At 64.1% G+C, this 11,861-nt stretch overlaps 1 protein-coding gene across 1 annotated transcript; it reads right to left on the reverse strand.

Annotated features, from left to right (window-relative positions):
* Positions 1–6,249: 6,249 nt before the first annotated feature.
* Positions 6,250–11,487, reverse strand: PFN1 (profilin 1). The gene is given in 5 exon segments (XM_075343270.1): positions 6,250–6,485; positions 6,487–6,521; positions 7,379–7,562; positions 11,270–11,296; positions 11,298–11,487. Coding segments are annotated over 5 exon segments (405 nt in total). The 5' UTR covers positions 11,394–11,487; the 3' UTR covers positions 6,250–6,422.
* Positions 11,488–11,861: the final 374 nt, after the last annotated feature.

An 11,861-nucleotide genomic window follows, 5' to 3' on the forward strand; every position in this document is an offset into this window, starting at 1 on the left:
CACCACATTGGCCAATGAGGGCTCAGCTTTCACTTTACCTCAGCACGGATGGCAGTCTGCTCCCGATCAGTTGTTGCTATGGTGGTGGAATGCCATTCGCTCCGGTTACTGTAGTGATGGAAGGGTGGCCTGCTCCTGTCAGTCGTGTTCCTGTGGTGATGGGCTAGCGGTCTGTTCCTGTGTTGCCGTGGTGATGGGCTGGCGGTCTCCTTGTCAGTTGTGTTTCCGTGGTGATAGTAGGGAGCTGCCTCCAGTAATGGCCGTGCAGGAACCACAGGCTTCATCTCCTGCCACTCCCTACAGCCGGCCCAGAAAGTAAACATGCAGCTGATAACCGCAGACTGCAGCCTCCCTCAGTGCACAGCAGGGGGTGCACACTGATCTTACCATGGAGAGGTCCGCGCTTTCCCTGAGGCTTCTCACCTGTGTCTATACCATATACTCCTGCACCATGTGCACACCCAGCCTCATCTGTCCCCAAACCTGAAGGATTCACCACACACAGCCACCAGCCTGGAGATTATAACACTTAACCACCATGACAGGAAGAGTTATCATAGGGACCGAGGAATGTAGAGTGTGGGACAGGAGCAGTGTGTGGGGCCTGACCCTAAACTTTAACCACCATCATAGGAAGCGTGATAGTGAAGTGAGGAGACAGACCATGAGGGGGAAAGTTGGGTGGTAGCAAGGCAACAACCTGGGCAGGAGGGCAGAAGTGAGGTGGAGAAAAGGCAGCCTGGGCAAAGGCGGTAGCAAGGCAGGTTGGCAGCCTAGGCCGTGGTGAGGTGGTACCCCGGGTGGGAGGTAGTGAAGCAAGGTGGCAGCCTAGGCCATTGTGAGGTGGTACCCCGGGTGGGAGGTGGTGAAGCAAGGTGGCAGCCTAGGCCGTGGTGAGGTGGTACCCTGGGTGGGAGGTGGTGAAGCAAGGTGGCAGCCTAGGCTGTGGTACCCCAGGTGGGAGGTGGTGAAGCAAGGTGGCAGCCTAGGCCGTGGTGAGGTGGTACCCCAGGTGGGAGGTGGTGAAGCAAGGTGGCAGCCTAGGCCATGGTGAGGTGGTACCCCGGGTGGGAGGTGGTGAAGCAAGGTGGCAGCCCGGTCAGTGCAGGCTGTAGCTTTCCTAAAGAACTGGCCTTTGAAGGTCCAAGCTGTGACTAGTCACATGTTAATACACAGAATTCAAGAGGATGGGCGATAATTGGGGAGAAACCGGAGGCAGTGAGGATTGTGAGATATCAGGTCAGTCTGCAGATACATAGAGGATAGCTGTAGTTATGGGAATTTGGAGAGAGGGGGGGGTTGCATAGTAGAGCGGACAGAGGTGATTTAGTTGGGCAGCAGAGGTAGGGATAGATGAGAGGTGCAAGTGTCAGCTGGGAGGTAGTAGTTAAGGTGGGAGAGGATAAGGGCAGCACTAAGAGACTAGTAGTAAGGTAAACATAGATCCTGGAAATATTCTCTTTAGGCAGGCAGTGCAGCTTGGATGTTGAGACTGCACAGTACCTGAATGTCATTTATTAGGATCAATTGGGAAGATTTGTCCACATCCAGCTAAAGGAAGACAATATGGCCGCTACCTCCCTACTGTACAGAACCTTGGAGATTGGCATCTGGGCCCCAGAGATAGATCTGAGAATCATCAGATCATAGGTAGTAGTGGAAGCCATGGGACTAGGAGTGGGCCAAGGCCAAAGTCAAGATAAACCCAAGACAGAGCCTGGCCAGGCCGAAGGCAGAGGGCAGGGCCCAGAGCCTGGCCAGGCCGAAGGCAGAGGGCAGGGCCCAGAGCCTGGCCAGGCCGAAGGCAGAGGGCAGGGCCCAGAGCCTGGCCAGGCCGAAGGCAGAGGGCAGGGCCCAGAGCCTGGCCAGGCCGAAGGCAGAGGGCAGGGCCCAGAGCCTGGCCAGGCCGAAGGCAGAGGGCAGGGCCCAGAGCCTGGCCAGGCCGAAGGCAGAGGGCAGGGCCCAGAGCCTGGCCAGGCCGAAGGCAGAGGGCAGGGCCCAGAGCCTGGCCAGGCCGAAGGCAGAGGGCAGGGCCCAGAGCCTGGCCAGGCCGAAGGCAGAGGGCAGGGCCCAGAGCCTGGCCAGGCCGAAGGCAGAGGGCAGGGCCCAGAGCCTGGCCAGGCCGAAGGCAGAGGGCAGGGCCCAGAGCCTGGCCAGGCCGAAGGCAGAGGGCAGGGCCCAGAGCCTGGCCAGGCCGAAGGCAGAGGGCAGGGCCCAGAGCCTGGCCAGGCCGAAGGCAGAGGGCAGGGCCCAGAGCCTGGCCAGGCCGAAGGCAGAGGGCAGGGCCCAGAGCCTGGCCAGGCCGAAGGCAGAGGGCAGGGCCCAGAGCCTGGCCAGGCCGAAGGCAGAGGGCAGGGCCCAGAGCCTGGCCAGGCCGAAGGCAGAGGGCAGGGCCCAGAGCCTGGCCAGGCCGAAGGCAGAGGGCAGGGCCCAGAGCCTGGCCAGGCCGAAGGCAGAGGGCAGGGCCCAGAGCCTGGCCAGGCCGAAGGCAGAGGGCAGGGCCCAGAGCCTGGCCAGGCCGAAGGCAGAGGGCAGGGCCCAGAGCCTGGCCAGGCCGAAGGCAGAGGGCAGGGCCCAGAGCCTGGCCAGGCCGAAGGCAGAGGGCAGGGCCCAGAGCCTGGCCAGGCCGAAGGCAGAGGGCAGGGCCCAGAGCCTGGCCAGGCCGAAGGCAGAGGGCAGGGCCCAGAGCCTGGCCAGGCCGAAGGCAGAGGGCAGGGCCCAGAGCCTGGCCAGGCCGAAGGCAGAGGGCAGGGCCCAGAGCCTGGCCAGGCCGAAGGCAGAGGGCAGGGCCCAGAGCCTGGCCAGGCCGAAGGCAGAGGGCAGGGCCCAGAGCCTGGCCAGGCCGAAGGCAGAGGGCAGGGCCCAGAGCCTGGCCAGGCCGAAGGCAGAGGGCAGGGCCCAGAGCCTGGCCAGGCCGAAGGCAGAGGGCAGGGCCCAGAGCCTGGCCAGGCCGAAGGCAGAGGGCAGGGCCCAGAGCCTGGCCAGGCCGAAGGCAGAGGGCAGGGCCCAGAGCCTGGCCAGGCCGAAGGCAGAGGGCAGGGCCCAGAGCCTGGCCAGGCCGAAGGCAGAGGGCAGGGCCCAGAGCCTGGCCAGGCCGAAGGCAGAGGGCAGGGCCCAGAGCCTGGCCAGGCCGAAGGCAGAGGGCAGGGCCCAGAGCCTGGCCAGGCCGAAGGCAGAGGGCAGGGCCCAGAGCCTGGCCAGGCCGAAGGCAGAGGGCAGGGCCCAGAGCCTGGCCAGGCCGAAGGCAGAGGGCAGGGCCCAGAGCCTGGCCAGGCCGAAGGCAGAGGGCAGGGCCCAGAGCCTGGCCAGGCCGAAGGCAGAGGGCAGGGCCCAGAGCCTGGCCAGGCCGAAGGCAGAGGGCAGGGCCCAGAGCCTGGCCAGGCCGAAGGCAGAGGGCAGGGCCCAGAGCCTGGCCAGGCCGAAGGCAGAGGGCAGGGCCCAGAGCCTGGCCAGGCCGAAGGCAGAGGGCAGGGCCCAGAGCCTGGCCAGGCCGAAGGCAGAGGGCAGGGCCCAGAGCCTGGCCAGGCCGAAGGCAGAGGGCAGGGCCCAGAGCCTGGCCAGGCCGAAGGCAGAGGGCAGGGCCCAGAGCCTGGCCAGGCCGAAGGCAGAGGGCAGGGCCCAGAGCCTGGCCAGGCCGAAGGCAGAGGGCAGGGCCCACCTGGCCAGGCCGAAGGCAGAAGGCAGGGCCCAGAGCCTGGCCAGGGCCGAAGGCAGAAGGCAGGGCCCAGAGCCTGGCCGAAGGCCGAAGGCAGGGCCCAGAGCCTGGCCGAAGGCCGAAGGCAGGGCCCAGAGCCTGGCCAGGCCGAAGGCCGAAGGCAGGGCCCAGAGCCTGGCCAGGCCGAAGGCCGAAGGCAGGGCCCAGAGCCTGGCCAGGCCGAAGGCAGGGGCCCAGAGCCTGGCCAGGCCGAAGGCAGGGCCCAGAGCCTGGCCAGGCCGAAGGGCAGGGGCCCAGAGCCTGGCCAGTGCCGAAGGCAGAGCCCAGAGTCAGGCAGAAGGCAGAGCCCAGAGTCAGGCAGAAGGCAGAGCCCAGAGTCAGGCAGAAGGCAGAGCCCAGAGTCAGGCAGAAGGCAGAGCCCAGAGTCAGGCAGAAGGCAGAGCCCAGAGTCAGGCAGAAGGCAGAGCCCAGAGTCAGGCAGAAGGCAGAGCCAGAGTCAGGCAGAAGGCAGAGCCCAGAGTCAGGCAGAAGGCAGAGCCAGGAGTCAGGCAGAAGGCAGAGCCCAGAGTCAGGCAGACAGCAGAGCCCAGAGTCAGGCAGAAGGCAGAGCCAGAGTCAGGCAGAAGGCAGAGCCCAGAGTCAGGCAGAAGGCAGAGCCCAGAGTCAGGCAGAAGGCAGAGCCCAGAGTCAGGCAGAAGGCAGAGCCCAGAGTCAGGCAGAAGGCAGAGCCCAGAGTCAGGCAGAAGGCAGAGCCCAGAGTCAGGCAGAAGGCAGAGCCCAGAGTCAGGCAGAAGGCAGAGCCCAGAGTCAGGCAGAAGGCAGAGCCCAGAGTCAGGCAGAAGGCAGAGCCCAGAGTCAGGCAGAAGGCAGAGCCCAGAGTCAGGCAGAAGGCAGAGCCCAGAGTCAGGCAGAAGGCAGAGCCAGAGTCAGGCAGAAGAGCAGAGCCCAGAGTCAGGCAGAAGGCAGAGCCCAGAGTCAGGCAGAAGGCAGAGCCCAGAGTCAGGCAGAAGGCAGAGCCCAGAGTCAGGCAGAAGGCAGAGCCCAGAGTCAGGCAGAAGGCAGAGCCCAGAGTCAGGCAGAAGGCAGAGCCCAGAGTCAGGCAGAAGGCAGAGCCCAGAGTCAGGCAGAAGGCAGAGCCCAGAGTCAGGCAGAAGCAGAGCCCAGAGTCAGGCAGAAGGCAGAGCCCAGAGTCAGGCAGAAGGCAGAGCCCAGAGTCAGGCAGAAGGCAGAGCCCAGAGTCAGGCAGAAGGCAGAGCCCAGAGTCAGGCAGAAGGCAGAGCCCAGAGTCAGGCAGAAGGCAGAGCCCAGAGTCAGGCAGAAGGCAGAGCCCAGAGTCAGGCAGAAGGCAGAGCCCAGAGTCAGGCAGAAGGCAGAGCCCAGAGTCAGGCAGAAGGCAGAGCCCAGAGTCAGGCAGAAGGCAGAGCCCAGAGTCAGGCAGAAGGCAGAGCCCAGAGTCAGGCAGAAGGCAGAGCCCAGAGTCAGGCAGAAGGCAGAGCCCAGAGTCAGGCAGAAGGCAGAGCCCAGAGTCAGGCAGAAGGCAGAGCCCAGAGTCAGGCAGAAGGCAGAGCCCAGAGTCAGGCAGAGCCCAGAGTCAGGCAGAAGGCAGAGCCCAGAGTCAGGCAGAAGGCAGAGCCCAGAGTCAGGCAGAAGGCAGAGCCCAGAGTCAGGCAGAAGGCAGAGCCCAGAGTCAGGCAGAAGGCAGAGCCCAGAGTCAGGCAGAAGGCAGAGCCCAGAGTCAGGCAGAAGGCAGAGCCCAGAGTCAGGCAGAAGGCAGAGCCCAGAGTCAGGCAGAAGGCAGAGCCCAGAGTCAGGCAGAAGGCAGAGCCCAGAGTCAGGCAGAAGGCAGAGCCCAGAGTCAGGCAGAAGGCAGAGCCCAGAGTCAGGCAGAAGGCAGAGCCCAGAGTCAGGCAGAAGGCAGAGCCCAGAGTCAGGCAGAAGGCAGAGCCCAGAGTCAGGCAGAAGGCAGAGCCAGAGTCAGGCAGAAGGCAGAGCCCAGAGTCCTAGGAGGAGGACAGAGCCCAGAGTCAGGCAGAAGGCAGAGCCCAGAGTCTAGGAGGAGGACAGAGCCCAGGTCTAGGAGGAGGACAGAGCCCAGGTCTAGGAGGAGGACAGAGAATTGTGTGTTTGCAGTAAGTAGTGTGTCAGGGCAGTTTGTGGGAACGGCGGCTGTAGTGTAGGTTTATGTTGGGGGGGCAGAGCATATTTGTTGCTTGAGGAGTTTGGAAGTGAAGGGGAGCAGTGATGTGGGGCGATAGTGGATGAGGTGTGGAGTGGAGGCTCAGCCTCTGCAGGACAGGGAGAGTCCTGGCGGCAGATGATGGCTGTGGCACAATCTGTCAGATGTGTGCCTCACACTGACCCTGCATAAGTCTACAACCCCCCCGGAGCTGCTGGTGTGGACCCCAGTCACAGCAGGAGACCCCCGCTCACTGTTGTGGGTTTCTTTGTGGAGCATCTGCAGAAGCTGTGATGTCAGGTGCCCCTACCCCAACCTGGGGTCCTCCATTACCCCAGGGACACCCCCCTCCCCCCACCCCACACCCACGAAGCCCACACCAGACACACCCCACCCCACACATGAAGCCCACACCAGACATGGCATATTTTTTTTATTCTTAAATCAGATATAAATTTGTTTTTTCCTGAAAAAAAAAAAGTTCATTGTGATGACAGGGAAAGCAAAAAACGAGTGATAAAAGGGAGAGGGCAACAAATTATTGGGTTGGTCCGATGTTGGCAGCTGGATCAGTAGTAATGGAGGCCGGCTTCACATGTTTTGATCTCGCAAATACTTTGTCAAGGTGTGTACTTTATCATTGAGCCCTCCCCCCGTGGACGCCTTCTTTTCCCATCGCCATTACATATGCTGCAAGAAACAAGAGCAGGTTACACACCAGAGAGGACAGCGCTGCAGGCCAAAGACAGGCAGAGGAGACAGGAGGACAGCGCTGCAGGACAAAGACAGGCAAGAGAGACAGGAGGCCAGCACTGCAGGACAAACACAGGCAGGAGAGACAGGAGGCCAGCGCCGCAGGACAAACACAGGCAGGAGAGACAGGAGGCCAGCACTGCAGGACAAAAGACAGGCAGGAGAGACAGGAGGCCAGCGCTGCAGGACAAACACAGGCAGGAGAGACAGGAGGCCAGCACTGCAGGACAAACACAGGCAGGAGAGACAGGAGGCCAGCACTGCAGGACAAAAGACAGGCAGGAGAGACAGGAGGCCAGCACTGCAGGACAAAGACAGGCAGGAGAGACAGGAGGCCAGCACTGCAGGACAAAGACAAGCAAGAGAGACAGGAGGACAGCGCTGCAGGACAAAGACAAGCAAGAGAGACAGGAGGACAGCGCTGCAGGACAAAGACAGGCAAGAGAGACAGGAGGCCAGCGCTGCAGGACAAAGACAGGCAAGAGAGAGACAGGAGGCCAGCGCTGCAGGACAAAGACAGGCAGAGAGACAGGAGGCCAGCACTGCAGGACAAAAGACAGGCAAGAGAGACAGGAGGACAGTGCTGCAGGACAAAGACAGGCAAGAGAGACAGGAGGACAGTGCTGCAGGACAAAGACAGGCAAGAGAGAGACAGGAGGCCAGCGCTGCAGGACAAAGACAGGCAAGAGAGACAGGAGGCCAGCGCTGCAGGCCAGAGGCAGGAGCACGGCGCAGACAGCGCTGCAGTACAGAAGACATTGCTCTTGCACAGTGCAATCATGGCCGCTCCCTACCTGTAAATGTCTTGCCGATGGATATGTTGTACGTTGGCCCGCACGCTGACTTAGTCCTGAGATCCAATGTGAAGTCGTCGTGGAAGTTGTCCCTGAGCAGACTGCACCGCAGCCCCCCGAGCGTCAGCCCATTGGTGAAGAAATGAGAGCGATCCTCACACGTCAGAACGTTAATCTCCGCTACCTGCAAAGAGAAGACACCGCGTCACACGAGGCCCTGCTGCAGCTCTGGATGTGACTAGAGCACCGCATCCTGCACAATGCTCACATCTCCCAGGATGCACTGCAGCAGGAAGAGCAAGACTTCTGCTACACTGCACTGACATGTGGCCACATCCTGTGCACACCGCAGCAGCAGCAGGAGAGGCGGTGCCATGAGGCAGAGGCGGCCACTGATCAGCAAGGGTCACTGCAACCGAGGACGACGGCCATCACCACCTGAGCCCCACACATTCCACCTGAGCCCCCGGGCACTGACATCTGCAGCAGCCAGAGGCCTGTCCCATCAGGTCTGAGGAATGCAAAGTATGTGCCCCCCCCCCCCCCACACAGATCCGGCAAGACGCAGCACAGCCAGATCCTCCGAGATAAGGGCCGCCAGCACACATCTGCCCCCCCCCCCCCCCCCCGAGAGCACGGCCGCCACATCTGCCCCCCCCCCCCGAGAGCACGGCCGCCACATCTGCCCCCCCTCCCCCGAGAGCACGGCCGCCACATCTGCCCCCCCCCCCCCCCCCCCCCGAGAGCACCGGCCGCCACATCTGCCCCCCCCCCCCGAGAGCACGGCCGCCACATCTGCCCCCCCGAGAGTACGGCCGCCACATCTGCCCCACAGAGAGCACGGCCGCCACATCTGCCCCACAGAGAGCACGGCCGCCACATCTGCCCCACAGAGAGCACGGCCGCCACATCTGCCCCACAGAGAGCACGGCCGCCACATCTGCCCCACAGAGAGCACGGCCGCCACATCTGACCTCCCGAGAGCACGGCCGCCACATCTGCCCCCCCGAGAGCACGGCCGCCACATCTGCCCCCCCCGAGAGCACGGCCGCCACATCTGCCCCCCGAGAGCACGGCCGCCACATCTGCCCCCCCGAGAGCACGGCCGCCACATCTGCCCCCCGAGAGCACGGCCGCCACATCTGCCCCCCCCCCCCCCGAGAGCACGGCCGCCACATCTGCCCCTGAGATAAGGCCGAGAGCACATCCGCCGCCGCCACATCTGCCCCCGAGACATCTAACCCATCTGGTGCCCATCACATCCTCCCAGTAGAAGTGCAGGCGGGGAGTCACTGAGTCACGGTGCTCAGACGCCACATGCCAGGACCGTGGCACACAATGCCCAGAGAGCCCTGAAACAAGCCGGGCACAGGACACCGCCACATGCCAACAACCCATCACTAAGGTCTAGAGCTGCTGCTCACTGTTATCAGCCAGGTCAGGGGGAGAGATGAAAGCCTGCAGGACTGAAGTGTAGGAGGCTCAGGGTGACAGCAGACACGGATTAACCCTGTGTTTGCCTTGTAGGTGAGGGTTACACGGTGCGGGGGGGGGGGGGCGAGGCGCCGACTTCCTGTCAGGAGAGAGACGCCCGCACTTCCCCTTCACCTCTTCCTATTACTGCGCTCTTATCCTTTTATAGGCAAAGAAGTCATAAACAGCCGAGGAGGAAACCCCCAACCTCCTGCCCCGAAGACGAGCCCCCCCCCAAACAGCCTCCTGCCCCGAGGACGAGATCCCCCCCACCCCAAACAGCCTCCTGCCCCGAGGACGAGATCCCCCCCACCCCAAACAGCCTCCTGCCCCGAGGACGAGATCCCCCCTCCCCCCCAAACAGCCTCCTGCCCCGAAGACGAGATCCCCCCCACCCCAAACAGCCTCCTGCCCCGAAGACGAGCCCCCCCCCAAACAGCCTCCTGCCCCGAAGACGAGCCCCCCCCCCAAACAGCCTCCTGCCCCGAAGACGAGCCCCCACCCCAAACAGCCTCCTGCCCCGAAGACGAGCCCCCCCCCAGACAGCCTCCTGCCCCGAGGACGAGATCCCCCCCACCCCAAACAGCTTCCTGCCCCGAGAAGACGAGCCCCCTGCACTGAGGAGGACACCCCCCCAGCTTTCTGCACTGAGGAGGAGCCCCAACTGCCAAGGAGAACCCCACCCCAGCACCGAGGAGGCCCCCCAGGGCAAAACAGGAGGACCTCTGGTTTTATACTGCCACACAGGGTGCAGGCACAGACCCCCAGTGAAGAAGTCACCACAAGCCCCCCAGGACCACACCAACATAGCCCCCCCATAAGAATATACAAGGAAAGGGGAAGTGCAGCAGCTGCAGGGTGTACGGGTGCACGCTCCCCGGGCACAGGTCACCCACAGTGCAAAGTCAGCTCTGCTACATCCACACCCGATACAGAGGAGAGCACAGGAGAGACCCCCCCCCGATACAGGAGACCCCCCCCCGATACAGGAGACCCCCCCCGATACAGGAGACCCCCCCCCCCGATACACGAGACCCCCCCCCCCCCCCCCCCCCCCCGATACAGGAGAGAGACACCACACACACACACGAGAGACTGCCCCAAAACACAAACCTCCAGATACAGGGGGAAAGACCCTAAAAACTGGTGAGCCCCAGATACGGAGGAGACCCCCAGATAAGTGCACAGTTCCTGCCCACAAGGGGTCGCTCCCCCAGTATAGCAGCGGCCCCGCACATTCCTGTAGTGAGTCGCTCATGGCCCCGCACTTCCTGCCTCCCGGTGGTCGTTCATCATCCGCACATCCCCCCGCACTCCCTATAGCCGATCGCTTCCTGCCCCCTGAGTGCCGCACTCCCCCTCCCCCAGTCCACATCCCCGCACAGATCCTGCCCCCGCACACTCCGCAGTGTAGCATTGGGCCAGGCCCCGCACCCTCCCGCACCATTGCATTGGGCCAGGCCCCGCACCCTCCCGCACCATTGCATTGGGCCAGGGCCCCGCACCCTCCCGCACCATTGCATTGGCCAGGCCCCGCACCCTCCCGCACCATTGCATTGGGCCTGGCCCCGCACCCTCCCGCACCATTGCATTGGGTCGGACCCCGCGCACCCTCCCGCACCATTGCATTGGGCCTGGCCCCCGCACCCTCCCGCACCATTGCATTGGGCCTGGCCCCCGCACCCTCCCGCACCATTGCATTGGGCCTGGCCCCCGCACCCCTCCCGCACCATTGCATTGGGCCTGGCCCCGCACCATTGCATTGGGCCTGGCCCCCGCACCCTCCCGCACCATTGCATTGGGCCTGGCCCCCCGCACCCTCCCGCACCATTGCATTGGGCCTGGCCCCCGCACCCTCCCGCACCATTGCATTGGGCCTGGCCCCCGCACCCTCCCGCACCATTGCATTGGGCCTGGCCCCCGCACCCTCCCGCACCATTGCATTGGGCCTGGCCCCCGCACCCTCCCGCACCATTGCATTGGGCCGGGCCCCCGCACCCTCCCGCACCATTGCATTGGGCCGGGCCCCCGCACCCTCCCGCACCATTGCATTGGGCCGGGCCCCCGCACCCTCCCGCACCATTGCATTGGGCCTGGCCCCCGCACCCCTCCCGCACCATTGCATTGGGCCTGGCCCCCGCACCCTCCCGCACCATTGCATTGGGCCTGGCCCCCGCACCCTCCCCGCACCATTGCATTGGGCCTGGCCCCCGCACCCTCCCGCACCATTGCATTGGGCCGGGCCCCCGCACCCTCCCGCACCATTGCATTGGGCCTGGCCCCCGCACCCTCCCGCACCATTGCATTGGGCCGGGCCCCGCACCCTCCCGCACCATTGCATTGGGCCTGGCCCCCGCACCCTCCCGCACCATTGCATTGGGCCTGGCCCCCGCACCCTTGGCCGCGCCCGTCACTCACCGTGATCTTGCACAGGTCTCCCCCCTGGCTCCGCGGCCCACACCGAGGGCGGCTTGTACCCTACGATGGCGGCGTCCCGCACGTCGGGGCCCATGAGGCTCTTGATGTAATCCTGCCAGGACATCGCGGCGTCTCTCGGGTGTTCTCGGTGCTGCTGCCTCGTGCGGCTGTGGCTGATGCGCGCGCAGGGTCCTATCCCGCCAGCCCCGCCCCTTTATATATGGCGCGATGCCGGTCGCCAATGACGTCACCAGAGGAGGCGGAGACTACTCAGGGCGCAGACAGGAGAAGGAGGCGTGGCTGCGGTCAGAGGCCTCATGCGCGGGCTGCGGGGCAGGGCGCGGCCAGATCCCTACTGCGCAGAAGCCGTGATGGGATGACGTAGAGCGGATGTCCCAAGAGTTACTGCGCATGCGCAAAAACGAGCGCTGTGGAACGGAAAATCAAAACGTCGGCAACATACTGCGCATGCGCCACATGGTGAGTTGGCCTCGCAAAGATGACTGCCACGTGACCATCTGAAATCCAAACTTCGAACTGCGCATCGCCCTCTGCCGTCTGGAAGGTGAATGTGCTCCACAGATTTCCCGAA

This window comes from Anomaloglossus baeobatrachus, chromosome 4 (genome assembly GCF_048569485.1).
Source record: "Anomaloglossus baeobatrachus isolate aAnoBae1 chromosome 4, aAnoBae1.hap1, whole genome shotgun sequence".
Classification (NCBI taxonomy): domain Eukaryota; kingdom Metazoa; phylum Chordata; class Amphibia; order Anura; family Aromobatidae; genus Anomaloglossus; species Anomaloglossus baeobatrachus.